This window comes from Manis javanica, chromosome 10 (assembly GCF_040802235.1).
Source record: "Manis javanica isolate MJ-LG chromosome 10, MJ_LKY, whole genome shotgun sequence".
NCBI classification, from domain to species: Eukaryota; Metazoa; Chordata; class Mammalia; order Pholidota; family Manidae; genus Manis; species Manis javanica.
The window spans coordinates 118,511,045-118,532,997 of NC_133165.1; the positions used below are offsets into that span (position 1 = coordinate 118,511,045).

Below are 21,953 nucleotides of genomic sequence, written 5' to 3' on the forward strand. Positions count from 1 at the left end.
ATCAAGGCTTAGGGACTGCTCACTCTTCTCCGGGCTTCATCAGTGCACAGAGCAGAGAAGGCCCTGCCATCCTCGAGCTTTAATTCCAGTCGCGGCGGCTGGCCACAAATGAGTAAATGTCAGAGAAGAAAGAAGTCAGCAGAGTCCACCACAGTGACCAGTCAAGGGGGGTCTCCTCACTGTGGGGACATTTGGGCAAAGGTCTGAAGAGGTGAGGGGCGAGGTAGGCATGTGTCTGGGGAACAGCCAGAGCCAAGGTCCTGGGGTGGGGCACGGAGGTGTGCTGGAGCCGAGTCACCGACGGAGGACAAGGGAGGCAGGAGCTGCGCGGTGTGGGCCTGGCCACTTTGTCAGAACTCTGGCTTTACTCTGAACCAAACAGCTCCTCGAGGGAGGAGTGACCAGCAGGGGTACTAGGTAGGAGGCTGTGCATGTAGAGCAGAAGTCAGCAACTTCTTCTGCATAGGGCTTCACAGTAAATATTTCTAGCTTTGTGGGTCACACAGTAGTCTCTGCTGCAGCTCCTCGACTTGGCCCAAGCATTGTGCAAGCAGCAGCCTTAGGCAGTGTGTAAATGAATGGGTGTGACTGTGTTCCAGTAAAACTCCATTCAGGACAAACATTTGAATTTCACGTAATTTACACATTATGAAATATTATTTCGATTTTTTTCCCAGGCACTGAAACACGAGAGAAAATTCTAAGCTCCGGCTGTACGAAAACAAAAGTATTAGCCACTACTTTGTGCCGGGCAGCATTCGAGGAGGTGAGATCCACCAAGGAAAACAAAAAAAGACACCATTGAGATTTGATAGTAAACCAATTATAGAGGGTGTGAGAAGAGCCCAAGTCCCCACCTGCCTGGCTCAGTCCCAGAGGCTGGAGCGGAAGGAGGGGCGCAGGCGCGGAGAGCGGAGGGGTCACGCGGGCCGCGGAGGATCTGGGCAGAGGGCGCGCCGCCTGCCTCGCCCTACTGACCGAGGCCAGTACTGGGGCCTAACGACTCTCATCGTGACGTTGAGACAAACCGAACATATCTGTCTCGATCTCATACAGAGCTGTGGTCGCAGACAGTGGCAGGGAGAGCTTCGGGGCCACATTCGCTCCAGGCCGGCCCCGTGAGGGTCTCCTCTTCGGGCCCCCGTCCCAGCTAAGCCTCAGTCCCGCGGTGCGGTGAACGCGGCCGCCCGTTGCCCCGGGGTCTTGAACCCAGGGCTTTGAATGCCCCGCGCCGCTCCGGGAAGCCGGCCCAGGGCGTTTGGCGTCGCTCTGCCGGGGCACGCCGGGGAGATGGGCTCCCCGGCCGCGCTCTGGGTGCTGGGCCCGGGTCGGGAAGGCACAAGCGTGCCGCGTCTCTGCCGGACTAGCCGGGCACCCGTCCGCGCCGCAGCCCTCCGGGGCGCAGTCCCGGCCAGCCAGTAACCGGCACCCCCCAAGCCGCCCGCCCCGCCCCGCCCAGCACTGGGCTCTACACCGCGCGGGGGAACTGCGCCTGCGCCGTCAGCCCACTCGGCCCTGGGACTAGGCCGGCACGCGGAATCCGCGCCTGGATGGTGGAGCCGGACAGCACGGGGCGGGGCCGACCCGCGGGTATTGCGCTAGCACGCTCGGCCTGCGCCTGCTCGGGGGCGGGGCTGCGCCTGCGCAGTCGGCCCGGGCCCTTTCCCGTCAGCGGCGCCTCGGTCCCCAAAGCCGCCCCCTCCGCCGGGCCCTGCGCCTGCGCGCGCCGGCTCCGCCCCGCCCCGCGCCGCGCGGGGCTCTGGGAGGGGCGCTGCGTCCGGAGGCGTCGCGGGCGGCGGCGGCGGCGGCGGCAGCGGCGGCGGGAGGGGCGCGGGGGCAGACAAAGCCGCGGCTAATGAATGGGAGCGCCCGCCCGCGCGGCCGTCGTGCGCAGCCGGGGAGCAGCCCGCACGAGCCCGGCCCCGCGGTGAGTGCGCTGCGGGCGGGCAGCGGCCGCAGTCGGCTCCGCCTCAGCGCGGGCTCGCGCCCCGGGCCTGGCCGTTCTGGCGCGCCGTCGGGGCCGCGCGAGGGTCGGAGGCGGGCGCGGTCGGGGTCTGCGGCCTGGGGGTTGGGTCGGGGCCTGGAGTCGCGGCCTGAGAGCCGGGGTCAGGGACGGAGGCGGGGTTGGGGCTGGGGCCCGGGGACTGCGCCGGGGTCTGGGTCGATACCGGGGTCGGGGGCGCGGCCTCGGCCTCCATGCCCTCGTAGCAGCCGGGGCCGCCCGATTCCGCCGCGGCGCCTGAAGCGCTGGGGCCGGCGACCCCGGGCCGCGAGACCCTGGTGGGGCTGACAGCTGGCGCGCCGGCCGGCCCACGGAGGCCCCCGTGGAGCATTTTCCGGCAACAGGATTTTGTTGACCGAACCCCTAAAGTGGCAGAAAGCTGTGCGGACCCGCCGCGGGGGTCGCTCTGGAGGGTCCGAGGGGTGCGTCGACGTGGGGCGGAGGGAACGGAAATCCCCCACGAGAATGGTTCTTGGGTCCTGGCGGAGCGGCCGAGCAGCCCCTCTCCTCTGAGCAGGTGCAGGTGGCCAGTCGGGTGTCCTTCGTGAAGTCCTTTGCCCTTCGCTAGCCCAGCGAATTGTCTTAGACATTATGTGTTTAGGGTTTTTCTCTAGCTTTAGTTCACTTTCAGTGTCATCTCCAGGAGACAACCAAGGGCCTTCTTTTAACATGTCTTCGGAAGCAGATGAGACAAGTTCTACACGCCACACGCTTTTGAAGCTTTTAGTTACTATGTTTGTGGGTGACCAAATTTAATCTCTAAAGATATGAATCAAATTGCAAGGTATAACTTCAGATGTTTTTCCAATTGCAGCTGTTTTTCTAGATCCAGGTAAACTGGGAGTCTTTCATATATCTTGCATCTTTATTCTGTGACCCATGCCACCTCCATTGAGTAAGAGAATTGCCAGCCTGCGGCCCCCCTGTGCTGTCTTCATGTTTTGGGTCCTTTCAGGAGACACATGCACTTCTCTGGAAACAAGTCCCTGCCCAGCTGGGCCATCAGGAGCAGCATCTGCGGGCATCCTCATGACGTGAAAAGGGAACTTAACTTGTTTTGAAGTTAATTCTGACCAGATAAAGTGCATAGTTGTTAAATATCTATTTCATACTTTAATGAGGCCAGTTTGCTAAAGCAAAGGCATCCTTGTGACTTTTTTACATAGAAATATTAATTTTGGTGTTTACATCATGGCAGTAGAATTAGACTTGAAAGAGTTTTAAGTTGGAATTTTTTAAGAAGGGCTATGAACAAGCCAGCTTACAGTTATGAATTAGTTTTGGTTATAAACTTAGTTACCTGTGAAGAAATTGTTCACTGGAGCTGGACCCCGTACCCTGATGGTTTTGAGTGGGCCACCCATGCCGGCTGCACACCTCCTGGGATCCTTACGCAGGTTGTAGCTTCTTGTCATGAATCACATTTTCCCAGGAAACAATCTGGTGCAAGGTAAGAGGTATCCTATGAGTCTTCAAAAAGTTTCAGAGGACACAATCTAAATTGGAAGACAGCTCAGACTTAGTCCATTTGACAGGTGATAACTTGACAGCTTCTCCCCTACCAACCGCCCCCGCCACCATTGTTTGTTCTGGTTAATTCCTGATGTTTTTGGTTGTGAAGACTGCTCTGTTCTTTGATACAACCACAGAAACAGGAGGAGGTTCCTGAGTAACTCAAGCTGTACAAAGAACATTGCTAACACCTTGGAGAAAGGGTTTAAGTACGTTATTAGGGTTGGTTGATTCTGTCTGTGCAAAGGAGCTGATGTGCGGAGTATTAAATGCAGGAGATGCCTGTGTCTGAGGCTGCCGCCCGCCATAGGGTCTACGGAGTGCCCTGGCCTAGGAGACATGGCACTCAGCGCGGGCCTCTCATGGTGCTCCAGCTAACTTCAGTTTCTGAACTCTGCTCTGATTGCCTTCTCCAGCAGGTGTGGTGATTGCCTGGCGAGGGGAGGCAGCAGGTGAGGACTGCGGGGCACAGGCTGGCACCAAGCGAGGAGCCCCTGATGTTGGTTGCAGACGCATCTTCTCTCCTCTCCAGCATTCTGTTTTCTTCTGAGCTTCTCTGCACAACATGTGCAGTTTCAGAGAGTCAGCAACTGTCTGTCTTCTAATTAGTATTTGACTTTTAAGGCACTTTTTAAATCTCAGAGCTTGAGGTTGTAAGCTATAGGAATCTCTGGTTCTTTGTTCTGGTTTAGTGAATTCAGCTGCATAAGGTCACGCGTACCTCTGGCCTCCCCTTCAGTGTCTGGATTCAGCAGCTTTGGGGTCTGCCACCCTGCCAGGGGGCTTGGCCCTTTCTACATTCCTGTCTTCCCTGTTCTCCCTCACCCCTGTCCGGCGCCTGAATTTTTCTTCATTCTGGACTATCTCAGATCACTTCCTTGCTAATTACTTGGTATGGGTTTTTTGTAGTTCAAATTCTGGAAGGCATTGCTAGGAATAAAGTCTTGTGTGCATGCCCCATTTCTGAGGCTGAAGGGGCCCAGAGAGACAGAGGTGCTTCACTGCAAAGGTGTTCCTGCCTCCCACCCCGCATCTGGCACTGCTGTACCTGTGGTAGAGGTGATGTGGGTGATGGTGGTTTTTAAAGGAAGTTTCCTGCCCTTGGGGAACCTATTAGTGATGCTGGGGACAGATGGAAACCACGGAGTGCTGGGAGGAACACAGGCAGGCAGGGCGGAGTTCTGCTTGAGAGCTGTGTTCTGGGAAGACCCCTGTTCTTGGAGGAGGGGATGCTCAGGGCCAGCCCTGAAGGGCACAGGCCATGGTGCAGCGGTCCCCAGTGAGGAATGTCAGTGTGGTGGAGAGGCTGGCTCCTCCACTTGAGCCTGCGTCCTGTCGGTGAAGCCGCCTCTCCAGCAGCTCCTGTTGGCAAGGAGTGCCTGCTTGGGTTCCCGTCTCATTTAGGGGGTGGCCTTTCAGCAGCCACCAGCCCTTCCCCAGCAGTCTGTGTGCCACGGAAACCCCAGGGTGCTCTGCAGCATGGCTCCCTGATCTGGGAGGGAGAGTCCGGCCCCTTGGCCGAGTGGCCCTGCGCTTGTTCTGTCCCACATCACCAGCCCCATAGGTGTGACTGTGAGGGGCTGCATTTTTTCCTGAGGCCGCTGCCCGAGCCTTGCCCTGCGATCTGCTCCTTCTGCAGAGGACTGGCTCGGAGCTGTGCTGGCCAGGAGAGCCCCGTGGCTCTGTCAGAGGCCGTGCTTCACAGCATGGGAGCACAGGGACACTTCAAGACGCTTCCAGCAGCTCCACCTGCAGCGGCGATTTCAGGCCCATCCCTGGCGGGCCTGCCCCATAACCAGTGGAAGGTAGGCATCAGGGGTGCCGGTGTCGGGTAAAGGGGACCCATCCAGAGTGGGAGCAGAGTGACCCACGTAGCCCTGGTCTGTGACCCAGACCACATCAGGGGCACCGTGCAGACCAGCTGACCTTGCCATGTAGGCCGGCTGGCTTCGGAATGGGCTCTGTCTCCAAGGTGGCCTGGTCGCGGTTTCTGACCGTTTCCCGTGGAAGTAGCTCGGCTCCGGATTCTGGAGTCGGCTGTAGCCCTGGCCCTCCATCTGGGCTCTCCATCTCAGCTTGGCCAGGACTGGGCTGCTTTCCTTGGGATGAGCACAGTAGCTCCTGCTGGAATTTCTGGCTGTGAGGCAGCTGATGCACCTGCCTCCTCTGGAATGTGTGACTTATGTGATGCACCCTCAGAGTACAGCACCGTCGCTCCGACATGCAGACTGGACCTTAATTTAAAACTTTGGTGGGAAGATTGTCATCTCCAGGTCTGAACCAGGCAGGAGTGTCTGCTGCCACCCTGACTCCCCGGGTGTACACATGGACACAAGGTGCACGCGTACATGCTCGTTGAGAACAAATTATGCTCCAGTGTCTTAGAGGTCATAGTCTGTGGTTCCTTGGTGTACAGAGAGTTGTGCCCCCGTGTGCTCTGCCCCAGGACGGAGCCCTGTGCCCGTGCTCCCTGACTGCCGCCCTTGGCCCACCTGTGCTTGCTGGAACTTTCAGGGACAACTGCAGGTATCACAACACTTTGCCTCTAATTATCCTTTTCTCTGAAGAAAAAGCAAAAGGATCTTCTCCATAACTAACGGTACTGTCACATCTGATGACGGCTGAGGGATGAGTTAGTGCCTGTGTGCACCCCAGTGGCCCATCCCCAGGCAGGCCCCTAGTTGTCTGTAGGAGCTGTTTTCTCCAAACCAGAGCCGGGTCTGGGCCGTCGAGCTGGCTGTCACGTCTCCTTGGTCTCTATTCTGGAACAGCTCTGTCCCCTGCCCCAATCTTTTCCCATGATACTGAGTTCTGGAAGAGACCAGGCCAGTTGTCTTGTGCATGCCCCACGTTCTGGATCTGTTTGTTCTCATTACTCTGGCCTGGTGCCCACCTGTAATCTGGCAGGAGGCAGCACATTCTCATGAACCTGACGCCGTGTGCTTCCCGGAGGCTGTCCTGCTGGGACCGGTGCTGACTTTTCAATGCAACTGTTGTCTCTCCTTTCTCCATTCTGTCTCCGCATCATTGCGCCCTAAGATGAGTCAGATGCTGGACCCTCTCCCTTTACACCGCTTTGCAGGAGCCGGTCGCCAACTCCGCTTCCAGTTCGGCGAGTGCTCTTAGTGTCCCTTTCTCTCTGAACTTCGGTGCGGCCCAGTGGGCTTCTGTTCATTCCTTATGACTTAGCAAAGGTGTCTGGTTTTGTTTCTGGTGTTCAGACGGCTGTAGCTGATCAGGTGGGAGCCCTGCCGAGTGGCCTCCCCGCAGCATGGTCTGGGGGTGCCTCCTCCTGGCGTCCTGCTCTGCGCCTCCAGACCGCAGCCGCCGTTTCTCCAAAGTGCTCCGGCTCCTTTGTGCACAAGGGTGTTGAGAGACCAAGACCGAGATATTGGATGTGCCCGTTGTGTTTGTGTTATTGCTGCTGTCTGGCGGGCAGAGCTGGGACATATGTTTGCAAGACATTGCGGATTCGTGCTGATGTTTGCAGTACAAATTTAGCATTATGTGGTTTCACTTCATTTGTTTTATTTTGAAAATTTATCTTATTCTCAAAATAGTGATTCTTAATGCCATTGACATAATTGTTTGATGCTAAAATGTACATAAAACAGGTTTTTTTTAATGACAATATTATGTTACTGCTACTAGTGGAGCTACTTAGCAGAGTCTCGGGTGTTCAGTTTTTCAGCTCCCTCTGTCCTCAGGGTGTATTCTGCTCCCCCTGAATGAACTGGAAAGGGCTGCGTTCTCAGGCCCTGACAAACATTCTCCTGTCTGTGGCCGTCTTGCCCCTTGGGTGTATGGTTAGGTTTATTTGTTTCAGATTTGTAATTTTTAATTTTTATGTATGGAGTAATGGTTCAAAGTCAAAATCATATAAAAGACATAACCAGAAATCTCACTTCCATCCCTAACTCCCCATTATAGGCAACAGTTTTTTAATTCTGCTTTATCTTCCAAAAATAAGCACACAGATACACATCTGTCCTTGTGTTCCCTCCTTTCTCTCATAAAGGTGTTTGTACGTGTGTGTGTGTCTTGCTTTTTAAAAGTTCACATCTGTGAGTCATCATTCCTCATTGGTGGGTGTGAGTGGTTCTCCAGCCTTCAGCTGTGGGTGCCAGTGTCCAGTCCTGGGGGACGCTATTGAGCTGGGTGAGGTCGCCTTCGGTCGCGCCTAGTGGTGGGATTGCTGGTGCCTGGTAGGTGTCCCTCGGTAGGGGTTTCCAGATTCTTCTCCTTGGGTGTGGTCCCTCCACCACCCTCTTCTCAGCCTCACCCTCAAGACGGTGTACAAGCGTTTGGGTCTTGGCCGGTCTGACCCAGTGAGACCTGATACTTGGAGCAGTTTCCTGTACTGTGCTTCAGTTTGGGTGAGGAGTAGGATACACTGTCCAGGACCAGAGGTACTTGGGGGTCGGGCATTTGGTATCCCTAAAGGAGTTGATCATTACATTTGAAGCTCTGAGACACGAGCTGGAGGCCCCATGCGTGGAACCCCCCGGCTTCCCACTGGGAGGTCACTTCTTAAGTTCTCTGAGTAAAAAATACCAATAGGTTCTCCAGCAACTCAGAACACATGCCTGAGGTTGGAATATCCCATACCTTTTACTTTTTCTTGCCTATGGAAAGGATTCTCCAATTAGTACCTGTATTTTTTTGGTGTTTTTGTCTTTGAAACAAAAAAAAAAAGCAAAATAAAGTCTAGGAAGTTGTGGTCTTGGGTACCTGCTTTCCGCTTCTGCCCCTTCGCCCTCTTCAGTCACTAGTTGTAAGTCAGAGGGGCTGTGCATTGCCTGAGTGCAGTGTTCTCTCAGCGGTAGGGTGCGGGGCCCAGAATGGCCAGGGCCCAGGGAGCAGGCAGCTCTGCAGCCTGGCCGGGGCTGCGCACAGTGGCAGCAGGGGACACAGCGACCAGATCTGTCCAGAAGGCGTGTGTGTTACTGTCATACTCGTGCTGGTGAGTCCTGCTTTTGGACTGATCTTTGCTTGCTGGAGAGTAGCATCAGAACCTGGGGTCACTGGTTTCAGGTGTGTTGTAAACAAGCAGCCTCATCTTTCAGGGCCTCAGTATCATCTCCAGACTTTTGGATAAGTGGAAAAAGCCAAATTGTTCTTCACACATATGCAAAATGATCAGGAATACCACAGGAACATGATGCTTTTGTGGCTTGGAAATCAAAGAACATGCTGCAAAGATAACATGTTTTTAATTGGGCTGAAACAGGAGGAAAAAAATACTTCTTTACTAGTAAACTGCTAGAGCAAATGACATTTCTCCTAAAATAGAAACGTCATTGCTATTTATGATCATAAAATATGTGCAAAAATAGTCAATCAGAAAAATAGATAAAATAGAAAGTGAAAACCTGTCATAATCATCACGGGCAAGTTTCATCTACTGCTATAGACACGTGCATGTGTGTGGCTGTGTGTTTCCCCAGCACGGAGCTGGCCTGCCCTGCAGTGGGTGCTGCAGTGGCAGCCCCCAAGGTTGAGCAGCTCCACCTGAAGCCTCAGAACAGGTGTGTTGGGGGCACTCAGGTGCAGCTGTTGATGGGTGTGTAGGTGGGTGTTCTAATTTTTCACTGTCTGTGGGCAGTATCACACCTGTGCAGAGAAGTGTGCATCTCAGTGAATTGTCCCTCATGCGACAGGCTAGTGTCACCTCCAGCAGGTCAGGCGCTGGAGTTGCTTTTACTCTCCTGTCTTTCACCTCTTCCTAGAGGTAGTTGTTTTCTGACTTCTGCCACTGTTGTTCATAGCCATGGGACACGTGGCACAAGTTCTTTGGCTCACAATTGTGGGTGTGGAATGTGGGCACGTGTTTATTTCCATTGGTGTGATAGCCCACTGCACAAGGTTATCCCATCAGTAGCTGGCTTTTGACCTCTGGGAATGCGGCTGTGAACATGGCTTATCTGTGGCTTGCTGGGAACATACAGCGGGCTGTGGGCACAGCCCTGGGGTGACACCATGTGGGGTTCAGTCTCACTGCATACTGCAGCCATTTCCCAAGTGGTCACACTCACCAGCCCTGGGCACTGACAGTCTGTGTGCGTGTGCATGCATGGCAGATCATGTGTGTGTTGGCCTCGCCATTTCACAGGGTGTTGTGTGCTGGTGGCTTTCAAGTGTACGGCCCTGAGTCAGTGAGGCAGAGCCCTTTCTGTGTTCGTGCGGCAACAGCCCTTTTATGAAGTGCCTGTTCAAGGCTCTTGCCCTTTTTTCTAAATCTCCTCTGAGGCACACTTTTTTACTCACTCGCGGTGTTTCTTGAAGAACAGAGTTTTTTTATTATCTCTCTAAAAGTTTCTTAATTTTAAGAAAATAAAATTTCTTTGCCCTGTTTTCTCATCTTCCGTCAGTGGTTAGGCCTCTTCTGCTTAACGTCAAGGTTTAAGGACATTTTCCTCATTATATTCTTTATCATTTTGTCTTTGGTGTGACCATCCACTGGGGCTTGACTTGGGGGACGGCGTGAGCTAGGGGCCAGAGTCCGAGTTCTTCCACGGCAAGCTCTAGCCGCCCTGGCCCTGGCTGCCTGAGCGCCCTCCTTCCCCACTGCTCCGCAGCAGCTCTGGGGTCACAGCCCCGGTGCCCACACTGCGAGGGCCTGTCCCGGCCTGGACAGTATAATGCCCCGTTACTGCAGTGTCATTTTTTTAAAAATCTTTTCACTTAAAATATAGTTTAGATACAGAAACTGCATGGAATGAATGTATAGCTTGATGAGCTGCTTAAGGTGGACACTTTGTAACCATCATTTAGGTCAATAAATGAAATTCTGTATTTCACTGGCTCCCCAGAATCCTTCCACGTGTCGGTCCCACCTACACCCTCTCCCACTTATACAGCAGTTACTTGCCTGCTTTTCTTCATAGCTTTATGACTGAGGAGTGCATCTCTGAATAAAAGTTAAGCCTTGCTTTGCTTCAGTCTCTTACCTACAGGTCACCTCGTCCCTGCCTCCCACAGGAGTTACTTGTGGAGGAAGCCAGGCGGCTGGACGCGTGTTTCCCACCCCCAGTTAGTTAGGTTCTGCCGGTCGCAGTGCTCAGGTGAGGTTTGGTGTGTCATCTGTCTGTGATGTCCTGTGAACTGGTAGTTGGATCTGGATCAGATTAGGGTTGGCCTCCAGCACACCTCCTCTGTGGGGGTGTCGGGTGGTCTGTGAGGGGGCACCTCCTGTGTGGTGCATCTCCTCTCTCTGATGTGGGTAGCCGTTGGCACACACACCTGATGTGTTGATTTCATTCTGTGTAAGGACAACATCTGTACTGTTTGGCTCTTTACTGCTGCAGTTCATGTAGGAAACTGAAGATAAATGCTCAATTCTTTGTCCTTGTTTATCAGCTTTCAAAATAATCATTTTCCTGTCATCCTCCAAGGGTGATCAGTTGAGGATTTTATTTTGGTATATGAACTCAGATTTAAACATACTTGGTGAGTTTTAACATACTAAGTTCCTTATTTATGCTCCAAAGCTCTCCTTTCTGGACAGTGGGAGCCCTCACGGGTTGGCCCCTCGGCCCTCCGGACACAGTTGCGGTCACTTGTGAAGGGTCTCTGCTGTCTGGCGCGCCGACACGTTCTAGGCTTACCTCGGATCTTGCTGCCCCGACCTGGAATGAGCCATCCCTTTAAGGAGCTTGGTCTTTTAAAATGGGAAGTGATGTTTCAAAACCGGTCTGGATGTCAGGTACGCTTATTGCTGTTGGGCTGGTCATTGTTTCCAGGTCTTTGCAGTGAAGAGCTCAGGTGTGTGTTTTGCCCACCGACTACAAGATGCTTATTTGACCTGTCTAATCTGTGCCTCTCCTTTCTTCGCTGACAATCCTCGCTCTCCGGGAATGGGAGGTGGGAGTTAGACCATTGCTGATTACTCATTTAACTTCTCACTGCACACACCAAAGTTCCAGGATAACAGTGGCAAAACCACTTTGACCTGTGACCTCACTGAAAAGGTAAAATGTTTTCTGAATAAGACTCCCATTATCCTTCTGTTTCTCTTAGTTATACAGACTGCATTGTAGAGCGTGTGGCTGTGACCTGCTATGTTCCTAAACCCTCATTCAGTATTCTACAGGCAGGTACCAATCAGATGCTCACACCTGGTCTTAAGACACAGTTTTACCTAGATTTCTTTGGTTGAGGTTTGTTCTCTAGTAGTTTCTTAGGAAGGACTAATGGAAAAATATTTCCTGAATTCTTGCATGTTGATAATAGTTTTTCTGTGTCCCTTATACTTGAAAGTCCATTTAACTGGATATAAACTCCTTGGCTCACATTTTCTTCCCTTGAGTATCAAACATTCATTTATCTGTTGTCTTTGTGGTGTGAAACACTGCTGTCAAACTCATGACAATTTTATTTTCTTTTCCTGATAAATGAAGGAAAGTACTTTGTTTTCTGCGTGAGCGCCCTGACTGGCAAGTCTTTCGAAGTCCACTCATTTTACTGGAACACACCTCAGTGTAACTGTGAAAGGTGGATTTTCTCATCTATATGGTGTGCTCTATCAGTATGCAGTTTCGCAATTTTTATTTCAGGAAAAGCTTCTTAGTGTTTAGTATTCTGTTTTCTTGCTTTGTCCACCTCCTTTTTTTGCTGGGCGAAGCTCTGATCATACATATGTTGGATCTTCTTTACCTGTCTTTTAAATCAGTATATTTCTCTAGAGTCTTTTTATCTCTTCATTTCTTTTTCACTAAAAAAAAATATTTTCCTCATCTGTTTATCTTAAGCATTCATCTATGGAGTTTAGTCTTATGTTGCTTTTAGCTTAGTTCTTACTTTTGAAATGATACTTTACTTTTATTTCTCATATTTTCCTAGGATCCATAAACTCATATCATGTTTTTCTATCCTGATTTATGTTGTTTTTTGTATAATTTTAAATATCTTTAGGTTCTTTTGAAATAAATTTTAGTGTTCATTTAATTTGAACTGAATTCATTTAATTCAACCAGTTTTTCTAGTATTCTTTATCTGTAGAGATGTTTTTCTGCTCTTATTTTTTTCTCTTATCCTTTTGCAAAATTTGGCTGTAACCCTTGTTGTTTATTGTATTCGTTTTCTAGTACTGTTTTAACAACCTACCACAAAATTAGTGGGTGAAAGCAACATAAATTTGGAGGTCAGAAATCTGAGTTGGGTCTCACTGGGCTAAAATCTGGATGGTGGCAGGCTGCCTCCCGCCCAGAGGCCCCAGTGGTGACTCTGTTCCCTCGCCTTTCACACTTCTAGCTTGGTCTGTAGGTGCCACTTCCTCAGTCTTCAAAGCTAGCCACACAGTCTCTCTCACCATTCTTCTGAAGTCATGTTCCCCTCCATCTCTCTTCTCCCTCTTTCATCCACTTTTAAGCATCCTCTTGATAACATTAATTCCATCCAGATAATCCAGGATAATCTTCCTATTATCCTGGGTTAGTAACCTTAAGGCCATCTGCAACCTTTTAAAAATTTCCTTTTTCCTGTAATCTATGTATTCACAGGTCTGAGGATTAGGACATGGGCTTCTTTGAGGACCTTTTATTTTGTCTGCCAGATTTATTTTTATATGCTTATTTTTTTTTAATTAAGGAGACGCGACTGAAGCTGATCTCAGGTGTCACGGTGCTCCCTCTAATGCAGCTGCCACGTGTCATCGGAGACACAGTGGCTTCCTCCGTCTCTAGGAAAGCGGTCTGTAGTTTTCTCTTTTTGCTGCCTTTGTCTGGCTTTGGTGTCAGTGTGATACTGGCCTCTTAGAATAACTGCAGTGCTCCATCATCCTGTTTTCAGAGAGTTTGTGGGGTATCGGTACTGTTTATCCTGTAAATGTATGAGAGCATTCTTCAGGGAAGCCATCTGGGCCTACGTTTTTCTTTTCCTTGTGGGAAGATTTTAAGTTACTCTGTTTCTTTACTTGCTATGGGTCTGTTCTGATTTTCTATTTCTTCTTGAGTCACTTTTGGTAATTTCCATTTTACCTTAATTGTTGAATTTGTTGGTAGAAAGTTTATAGTATTCTCTTATATTCTGTTAATTTCCGAGGCATCAGTGTTAATGTTCCCGTGTTTTTGTAGTCTGTCGCTTTTCTTCTTTGTCTAGCTAAGGATGTGTCAACTTTGTTGCTCTTTTAAAAGAACCAAAAAAAGAAGAACCAACATTTGGGCTTATTGATATTCTATCCCACTTCTCTTTCTCTGTTTTCTATTCCATTAATATCCACTGTAATCATTATTTTACTCTTTTTTTGCCTTGGTTTGGTTTGTTTTTTTTCCCTGTGTGTGTGTGTGTGTGTGTGTGTGTGTGTGTGTGTGTGTGAAGGTGAATGTTTACATTATTAATTTGATGTCTTTCTAATAAAGGCATTTAAACAGTAGATTCCTTTGTGAGTACCACTTTAGCTGCAGCTCACAAACTGTATTTTTTTTTTCGGTCACTGTTTTATAATCTGACTCCTTCATGGGTGAAGGACATAGTGCACAGTTTAGTCCTTTTACATTTATCATACTTTAGTCATGGCAGCATGTGGACTGTTCCATGGGCGCTCGGAAAGAGTGCATTGTACGTTCTTGGGGGGAGTGTCCCACGGTGTCTGTTGGGGTTGGTCAGCAGTACCGCTCAAGCATCCCTCCTGTGGTTTTCTGACCCGTTCAAGCCAACCCAGCCTCAGGTCTGCTGCCACTTTCTTCCAGCTCTTGAGCCCCTCTAGTGAATTTCTCACTTCAGTTACACATTTCACCTCCCATCATTTCTACTTGGTTCTCTAATGCAGTTTTTCTCTCTTCATTGTTGTTTATTTGGTTAGCCACTGTTGCGTCTCCACTTAGTTTCTTTACACAGTGTTTCCTTTAGTTCTAAGGTATCTATAGCAGCTGACTTAAGTCTTTGTCTAGTAAGTCCAGTGTCTCAGCCTGTTTCTTCCTCTCCCTTCCCTTTCTCTCTCTCTTCTCCTCCCTCCCTCCCTCTCTCTTCTTGGTCTGTCTCTTTCTTTTCCTGCATATAGGCCATACTTTCCTGCTTTTTTGCCTGGCTTGTGATGTTTCTATTTGTGTTGAACACCACATCACATCTACTCCCTCTTGAGTTTGTTGTTACTGGGGTTTGGTTTGGTTTGGTTTTCACTTATTTTGTTTCCTCGGTGAATTTCCTGGACTAATTAGGAAGAGTCCACATTCCTGGCAGTGTTTGAAGCTTCTGGGTGGTTTGGCAGCCATCAGCTGGCAACTGGTCACAAGCTCCACAGCACCGGAGCAGATGTCTGCCGCCTCTCAGGGCTCCGTGTGTCAGAAGGCTGTTGTCCTGTGGCACTTTACCTTGGCCTTCTTCGCCCTCTGCTTGTACGGGGTCCTGGTCAGACAGAAATGAGGCAGTAGGGTGGACACGGGTCTTCCCTGGCTTGTGTCGGTTCTGCACATGCATGTCCTACAGCCCCAGGAGTTCGTTGGAGCTTTCCGAGGCTCCTGTACACATCTTGATCCCTGGGTCTTCCTTTTGAACCTTTTGCCAGGCTCTTGTTTGCCCTAACTGGGACTGCAGCATTAGGCAGCTGTGATGTCAAGAAATTGCAGCTGTTTTCAGCAAACACTGGGCTTTTCCCACAAAGCAAGCTCTGAGTCAGGCCACATAACAACCATGCCTGTGAGTAGGGCTTCTCCAGGGACCTGTGACAGAGGTCAAACGGTGGCAGTGCCACAGAGAGTGGGACTTTCTGAGCGGCTGTATTGGTTCTTACAGCAAAGTAGGGTAAAAACTGACCGGAGGGAATTCAGCCTTGCTCAGTACAGCTTGTGACCTCCTCCAGGGCATTGATTCTGGGCCAAACCCACCTTTGTATATACACTGTGGACTTTCATGTCCCCCCAATCCTTTATTGACAGACTGTTTGGATTCAAATTCATGTCTCTGTTTTTTGCTTATGTTGCAGTTTTAGGGCATTGTCCTTAGGTGAGTGGATTGTAAAATTGTCAAGGAACAAGTTTTTCTATTTTAACGTACTATCAGGGGGCTTTTTCTGTGCACAGTGAGGCTGATGTATCCTTAACAGCATCGCTTTGAAGTGTATGTGTTACTTTGGTGCTTAACTTGATGTTGTCTCCTGTAGGTGGCGCACAAGCACCAGCTTTCCTCCACGATGACGGTGCTCCTGTCTCCAGGACAAGAAGCAGGGTCCCCTGCGCATTCCTCGTCTGCATGCTGAAGTGACAGCACTGCAAGGGTGCCACCCGTACCTGACGTGGCTTTTCAGGGAGCTTTATGACCAGTTTTGTTCATAAACATCCTGAAAAGTAAATTACTTTGAGAAAACAGAAGGTGATGTACATTTAGGGCACAGAAGACCCTTTGGATCGGTTATTCACCAACCTTGGGCATCACCATGATGGAGTAGCTGCAGGAGTTATGGTCAGTCATGGAGAACCACCAGGAAGCTCATCCCAAAGCAGGTGCTGATTTTGTTCCTGATAAAGTAAACTTTAAAACAGAAGGGGAGGATGGTGGGACTCCGAATCCCAGTTCAGAGAGAACGGACTTAAAGGAGCAGGAGCTCAGGAGGCCCACTGACGGCGGTGACGAGCAGGCAGAGGTCAGGGAGGTGGGCCATCGCTGCAAGCTCCCCGGAACGTGTTTCTCCACAGACAGCGAGGATGAGTACGGGTCCCTGTTCTCGCAGTACAGCAGCACGCTGTACGACGTGGCCATGGAGGCCATGACGCAGAGCCTGCTGTCTGGCCGTGGTGCCAGCTCCAGGAAAAAGTCCCCAGCGTGGAAGCACTTCTTCATCTCGCCCCGGGACAGCACAAAGGCCGTGTGCATGTACTGCATGAAGGAGTTCAGCCGTGGCAAGAACGAGAAGGACCTGAGCACCAGCTGCCTCATGCGGCATGTGCGGCGGGCACATCCCACGGCCCTCCTTCCAGAGGACAGCAGCCTGCCCGCCCTGGCCTCACTGCCCCCACCTTCCTTGAGGCCCCCACCACAGCCCACAGATGCCGGGGACCTGGGTGCAGTGCTCCCACCCCAGGGGATGCCGACGGTGCCATCTCCCAGGCAGACAGCAGAGGAACCCGTGTCTGCGGTGTCTTCTGAGGATGCCTCTTCAGATGCACCCCTCTCTGACCAGTGCAGCCGGGAAGATGCCCTGGGGGCGCCTCCCCACCTTCCCACCCTCCATGGCGAGGAGGCTGTGGAGAGTGGGCATGAGAAGACACCTGCACCCCCAAAGGGCACATCCGGGTCCAGGAGAAGGTCCGCCGTCTGGAAGCACTTCTATCTGTCCCCACTGGACAGCTCCAAGGCCGTATGCGTGCACTGCATGAATGAGTTCAGCCGCGGCAAGAATGGGAAGGACCTGGGCACCAGCTGCCTCATTAGGCACATGTGGAGGGCGCACCGCTCCATTGTGCTGCAGGAGAGTGGGGCCGGCCCCGGCCTCCCCCCCCCCTATTCCGCACCCCCCACCCTGCTGCCCACCCTACCGCTACCGGACGGAGACCCACACTCCGCGGCATCCTCCCCAGGGAAGTTGGCCCAGGAGTCCCCATCAGCATCCTCATCCCCTGACCGGCTGCCAGAGGACCTGCAGGCACAGTTGAATGCCGGGGAGGCTCTGGGGGAAGAGGCGGCGGTGTGGTCGTCCTCCGATGATGTTGGCGAGGCCTCGCTGGTGTCCTCCCCTGAGAAGCAGCTGGGGGCCGGGCCAAGGGCTGTTGTGTCTGAGCCCGAGGCCGTGTTCCAGCAGAACAAGAAGGTCATGAAGAGGTTGAAGTCCGGGGTGTGGCACCACTTCTCATTAGCGCCCACGGACAGTCTGAAGGCAGTGTGCAAGCACTGTGCCTGCGTCATCAGCCGGGGGAAGAAGGGCGATGTGGGCACCAGCTGCCTGATGAGGCATCTCTACAGACGCCATGCAGAGGTTGTTGGGAACAAGGGCTTTCTGGGTGTCAGCTTGGCAAACTCACCGTATGCCACCTTGGCTTCTACAGAAAGTTCCTCCTCCAAACTGACTGACCTGCCAACAGTGGTTACAAAAAGCAGTCAAGTTGTATTTCCTGTTAATAGCAAAAAGACCTCAAAGTTGTGGAACCATTTTTCTATCTGCTCTGCGGACCCCACGAAGGTCATGTGCCTGCACTGTGGCCGGACAATCAGCAGGGGGAAGAAGCCCAGCAACCTGGGCACCAGCTGTCTGCTCAGGCACCTGCAGAGGTTCCACAGCAGCGTGCTGCAGCCTGAGGACCCCAGGACAGGCAGCCGCGCAGCCCTGGGCGCAGAGCTTGCGGGAGCTTCCTCCTTTGACGACACCAGTGACAAGTTTTATGATTCTCATCCAGTTGCCAAAAAAATAACAAGTCTCATTGCGGAAATGATTGCACTTGACCTTCAGCCATATTCTTTTGTAGACAATGTCGGCTTCAACCGACTGCTTGAATACTTGAAACCTCAGTACTCTCCGCCCTCCCCCTCCTACTTCTCCAGGACGGCCATCCCAGGTATGTACGACAGCGTGAGGCGGATCGTCATGTCCCACCTGCAGGAAGCCGAGAGCGGTGTGGTCCACTTCACCTCTGGAATCTGGATGAGCAGCCAGACCCGTGAGTTCCTCACACTCACTGCTCACTGGGTCACCTTCCAGCCCACGGGCCGGCCGCGCTGCGAGGACCACCACTGCTCAGCGCTCCTGCACGTGTCTCAGGTGGACTGCGACTATAGCGGTAGCAGTGTTCAGAAGCAGCTGGAGTGCTGGTGGGAGGCCTGGGTGACGTCCCCTGGCCTGCAGGTGGGTATCACGGTGACAGACAACCCGAGCATTGGCAGGACTCTGAACGAGGGGGAGCACTCAAGCGTGCAGTGCTTCAGCCACGCGGTCAGCCTCATTGTCACCGAGGCCATCAAGAGCCAGCGGATGGTCCAGAACGTCCTGAGCACTGCGCGGAAGGTGTGTGAGCGGGTGCAACGGTCGCCCAGGGCTCGGGAGAGGCTGGCCGAGCTGCAGCGGGAGCATGCACTTCCTCAGCACCAGCTGCTGCAGGACGTGCCGTCCAAGTGGGGCACGTCCTTCCTCATGCTGGAGCGGCTCCTTGAGCAGAAACGGGCCATCAACGAGGTGTCTGCCGAGTGCAACTTCAGAGAGCTCATCAGCTGTGACCAGTGGGAGGTCATGCAGTCCGTGTGCCGCGCGCTGAAGCCCTTCGACGCCGCGAGCCGGGAGATGAGTGCCCATGTGTCCACACTCAGCCAGGTCATCCCCATGATCCACATCCTCAACCGGAAGGTGGAGATGCTATTTGAGGAGACGACGGGCATTGATGCCATGCTGCGGTCCCTGAAGGAGGCCATGGTGAGCCGGCTGTCCGCCCCGCTCCACGACCCCAGGTACATCTTCGCCACGCTGCTGGACCCTCGCTACAAAGCCTCCCTGTTCTCCGAGGAGGAGGCGGAGCAGTATAAACAGGACTTAATCAGGGAACTGGAAACGCTGCATTCTACCTCAGAGGACACGCCCATCCCCAATGGGTGTGACCTGGGCTCCCCATCCAAGGACATGGCCGGGGAGGAAAACCTGTGGTCACTTGTGGCCAAGATGGCAAAGAAGGGCCCCAGAGGACAGTCCCGGGCACCCGAGGACGTGGTGCTCGCATACCTGGAGGAGGACGTACTGGAACACAGCTGTGACCCTCTCGCCTACTGGAACCTGAAGAGGGCAGCCTGGCCGGGCCTCTCGACGCTGGCCGTCAGGTTTCTGGGCTGTCCTCCAAGTATTGTCCCTTCAGAAAAGCTGTTCAACACACCCACCGAGAATGGCAGTTTTGGCCAGTCCAGGCTCATGATGGAGCATTTTGAAAAGCTCATCTTTCTGAAAGTGAACCTCCCTTTGATTTACTTTCAGTATTGAAACCTCAGTGGAGCTGCCAGACTGAAAGTGGTTGCTTCTTGGGCACGAGCTGTCTGGCCTGGGCCAGCGGCTCACCTGTGGGGACGCAGGGCGTCAGACCAGGTGCTCGGCCATGCTGCACTTCTGCACCCAGCCTCACGATCTCCTGCCTACCGTGCCTTACTCCTCACCCCATCCCGGGGCCCCGTGTGTTTTCAAGGAGCCCGCTAGGAAGAGCCTGTCTTGTCAATTATGAAATGAGATTTAATTCATAATTGTAAGGTTTTTTTAAAGCTGGGGGTTAGTGATATGTTTTACCAGAAAGACAGAGAAGATGTAAACCATTTTCCTCTGTAGGCTTTTATTCAATTATGTGAAAACCACAAATCAGGTGCTGTATTTTAGTTCAAAAATTGCTTTAATTGCAACAAAACAGCTTTGTGGCTGTCAAACAAAATCTGTAAATAGGAGGTGGAGGTCAAGCCATCCATGACTGAGCGGTTTTGAACTGCAGACTCTGAAGTGTGTCGAGGAGCACAGAGTGTATCCTGGAGGGTAACTGTTTACTGTGACAGATGTGGCGTTTGAAGACAGAGTGTAGGTGCGTCATGGATGTCGGCTCTGTAGTGACTTGCTGAACAGAACTTTTCCATTTTATATGTTTGCATCAGGCTCACGTGGCCAGTTAACTCAGAGACACCCAACTAGCCATGAGCTCCCATGAGGCCTGTTGTTCAGCCGGTGCAGACGACACGTTTACAGCCTCCCGTTGATCAGATCTCCAAGCCTCTGATTAGTGTCTTTGCTATGAAGCTATCTTAGGAAATTTGTGCCCTGACCCCCAATTTGATCAATTAAGTGTAAGATTCCTTTAGAAGAGCTGGCTTATGAACAGGGAAGAATATTGCTGTAGTGTGAGAACAGCCTTAGGTGTTCAGGTTTTTCTTTATAATAGGGAAGATTCAGCCATCACTGGGGTATTTTAGAATCCCAAGGACATCAGAATGAAGTATCAATTGTCTGATCTTTTAATAATATGTATGTCTTCAAAGTTTTTACTTCAACATCTAGAAAAGGTTCATTTTCTTATGTCAAGCCAATTAAATATTCTGGGTGAAACAAGTCACTCATTTGCCTATGACCTGTTAGAAAAGTTGTTTTGTTAAGATACTGTACCTGTTATTAATCTGAATTTGCATTGACTGTGTTTTAGTATATTTATAAATGGTGAACTCAGTTTCTGAAATTAAACTTTTTATTTGCAATTTTGTACTGCTAGAGAACACTGGCTTTTTATTTTAGGATAATAAAACATCATCTTCTTTGGAGCCAATATATAGAACAACTGCAGTCATGCAGCCTTTGAAATTTTTCCTGTGCCCCAGAGAGGACATGGGGGAAGTGGAGGTGTAATTCTTGCAGCATTTCTAGTTCCTGTGATGACAGTGACCAAAACTTTGTGGGCCCTGTGCTCCGAGTGGGTGCTGTTGCTCATGGGGGACCACGGTGGGGGAGCCGGGAGGTAGCCATTTGAGTGCCCTGGCTGTGAGGCCCTGCACACATGCACACCCCTCGGGCCTCTCCCTGCGGGATGTGCCCAGGTTCCCCAGAGATGCCCAAGGAGCGCCAGTCAGGGACACACTAGTGAGTCACACTGACATGGTTTTTCCGTGACTCTTACGTGTGAATGTGTGTTCAGAGCAATGCTGTGTGAAGACTTCGTGCACGTGGATGAGCCCTGCCTCAGCCTCCCTGTCTGGAATCTAACCGAGCTCCGGGAAGTGAGCCCAGCACACACACATAAAGCCCAGGTGCTGAATCAGCTCATGGCCGTCCTGGTGGGAGCGCTCAGGTGTCATCTGGGGTAACAGTCCTCGCTCTGTGAGACCTGGCTGTGAGGCTGTGGGCGGCTGTCTGGGGGCCTGTGCTCTCACCAGAGCCCCTCACACCCCAGGGAGAACCAGCCCCGGTGGGAGCTGTCTGGGTTTGTTTTGGTCCACTGGCTGCAAGGCTGTGGGAAGAGGGGCCTCCGGAACAGCTCCAGCTGCCCTGGCACAGGTGGGGCTGCCCATGGGGCAGGAGAGGCGCTGTGCTCAGCTGTGCCTGTGGCCCACGTGCAGCCCTGCTTTTCCTTAGGGTTCTCTTTTAGAAGATCTTTAGGGTTGGGGTTCTGAGATTCATGGATCTCCCCCTAAAACAAGTCAACAAAGTAATCGGCACAACAGATCCTGCCCGTCACCCAGCGATGGCGTGACCCTTTCGGCAGGGCCAGGCAGCCCCAGGCCCCGAGCCGCAGCAGAAGCAAATGCAGCTCCCGCCCATTGGAGCCAGAAGCTAGGCCGGGGCGATGCGCTGAGGCCCGGCAACTAGTCCTGCCTCCTGCCCGCGCCCCTGACTGAAGTCCAGGCACACGTCCACAGGACTGGGACTGAGTGGTCCTGGCGGAGCACACGGCCTACAAAGCCAAAGCATTTACCCTCTGGCACTTCACAGAGCCACATTTGCCGGCCCTGGAGCTAGGCTGTCCCATCTTTAAAATGTCTGGTCTCCGGCTGCTGCTGTCTCGGAGAGAGA

At 52.1% G+C, this 21,953-nt stretch overlaps 1 protein-coding gene across 3 annotated transcripts; it reads left to right on the forward strand.

Moving 5' to 3' along the window:
* Positions 1–1,765: 1,765 nt before the first annotated feature.
* Positions 1,766–20,649, forward strand: ZBED4 (zinc finger BED-type containing 4). Of its 3 annotated transcripts, none has more exons than XM_037006753.2 (3): positions 1,766–1,927; positions 5,154–5,319; positions 15,612–20,649. In XM_037006753.2, exon 3 carries the CDS (start codon positions 15,918–15,920, stop codon positions 19,398–19,400), a length of 3,483 nt encoding a protein of 1,160 aa, XP_036862648.2. In that variant the 5' UTR covers positions 1,766–1,927; positions 5,154–5,319; positions 15,612–15,917; the 3' UTR covers positions 19,401–20,649. The 3 variants fall into 3 exon arrangements, with proteins under 3 accessions (XP_036862648.2, XP_073070171.1, XP_036862647.2); XM_073214070.1 differs by lacking the exon at positions 5,154–5,319 and adding an exon at positions 13,103–13,204; XM_037006752.2 differs by lacking the exon at positions 5,154–5,319.
* Positions 20,650–21,953: the final 1,304 nt, after the last annotated feature.

Coding starts and splice junctions, on each gene's coding strand:
- ZBED4 (XM_037006753.2), top strand. CDS start 15,918: ATGGAGAACCACCAGGAAGCTCATCCCAAAGCAGGTGCTGATTTTGTT.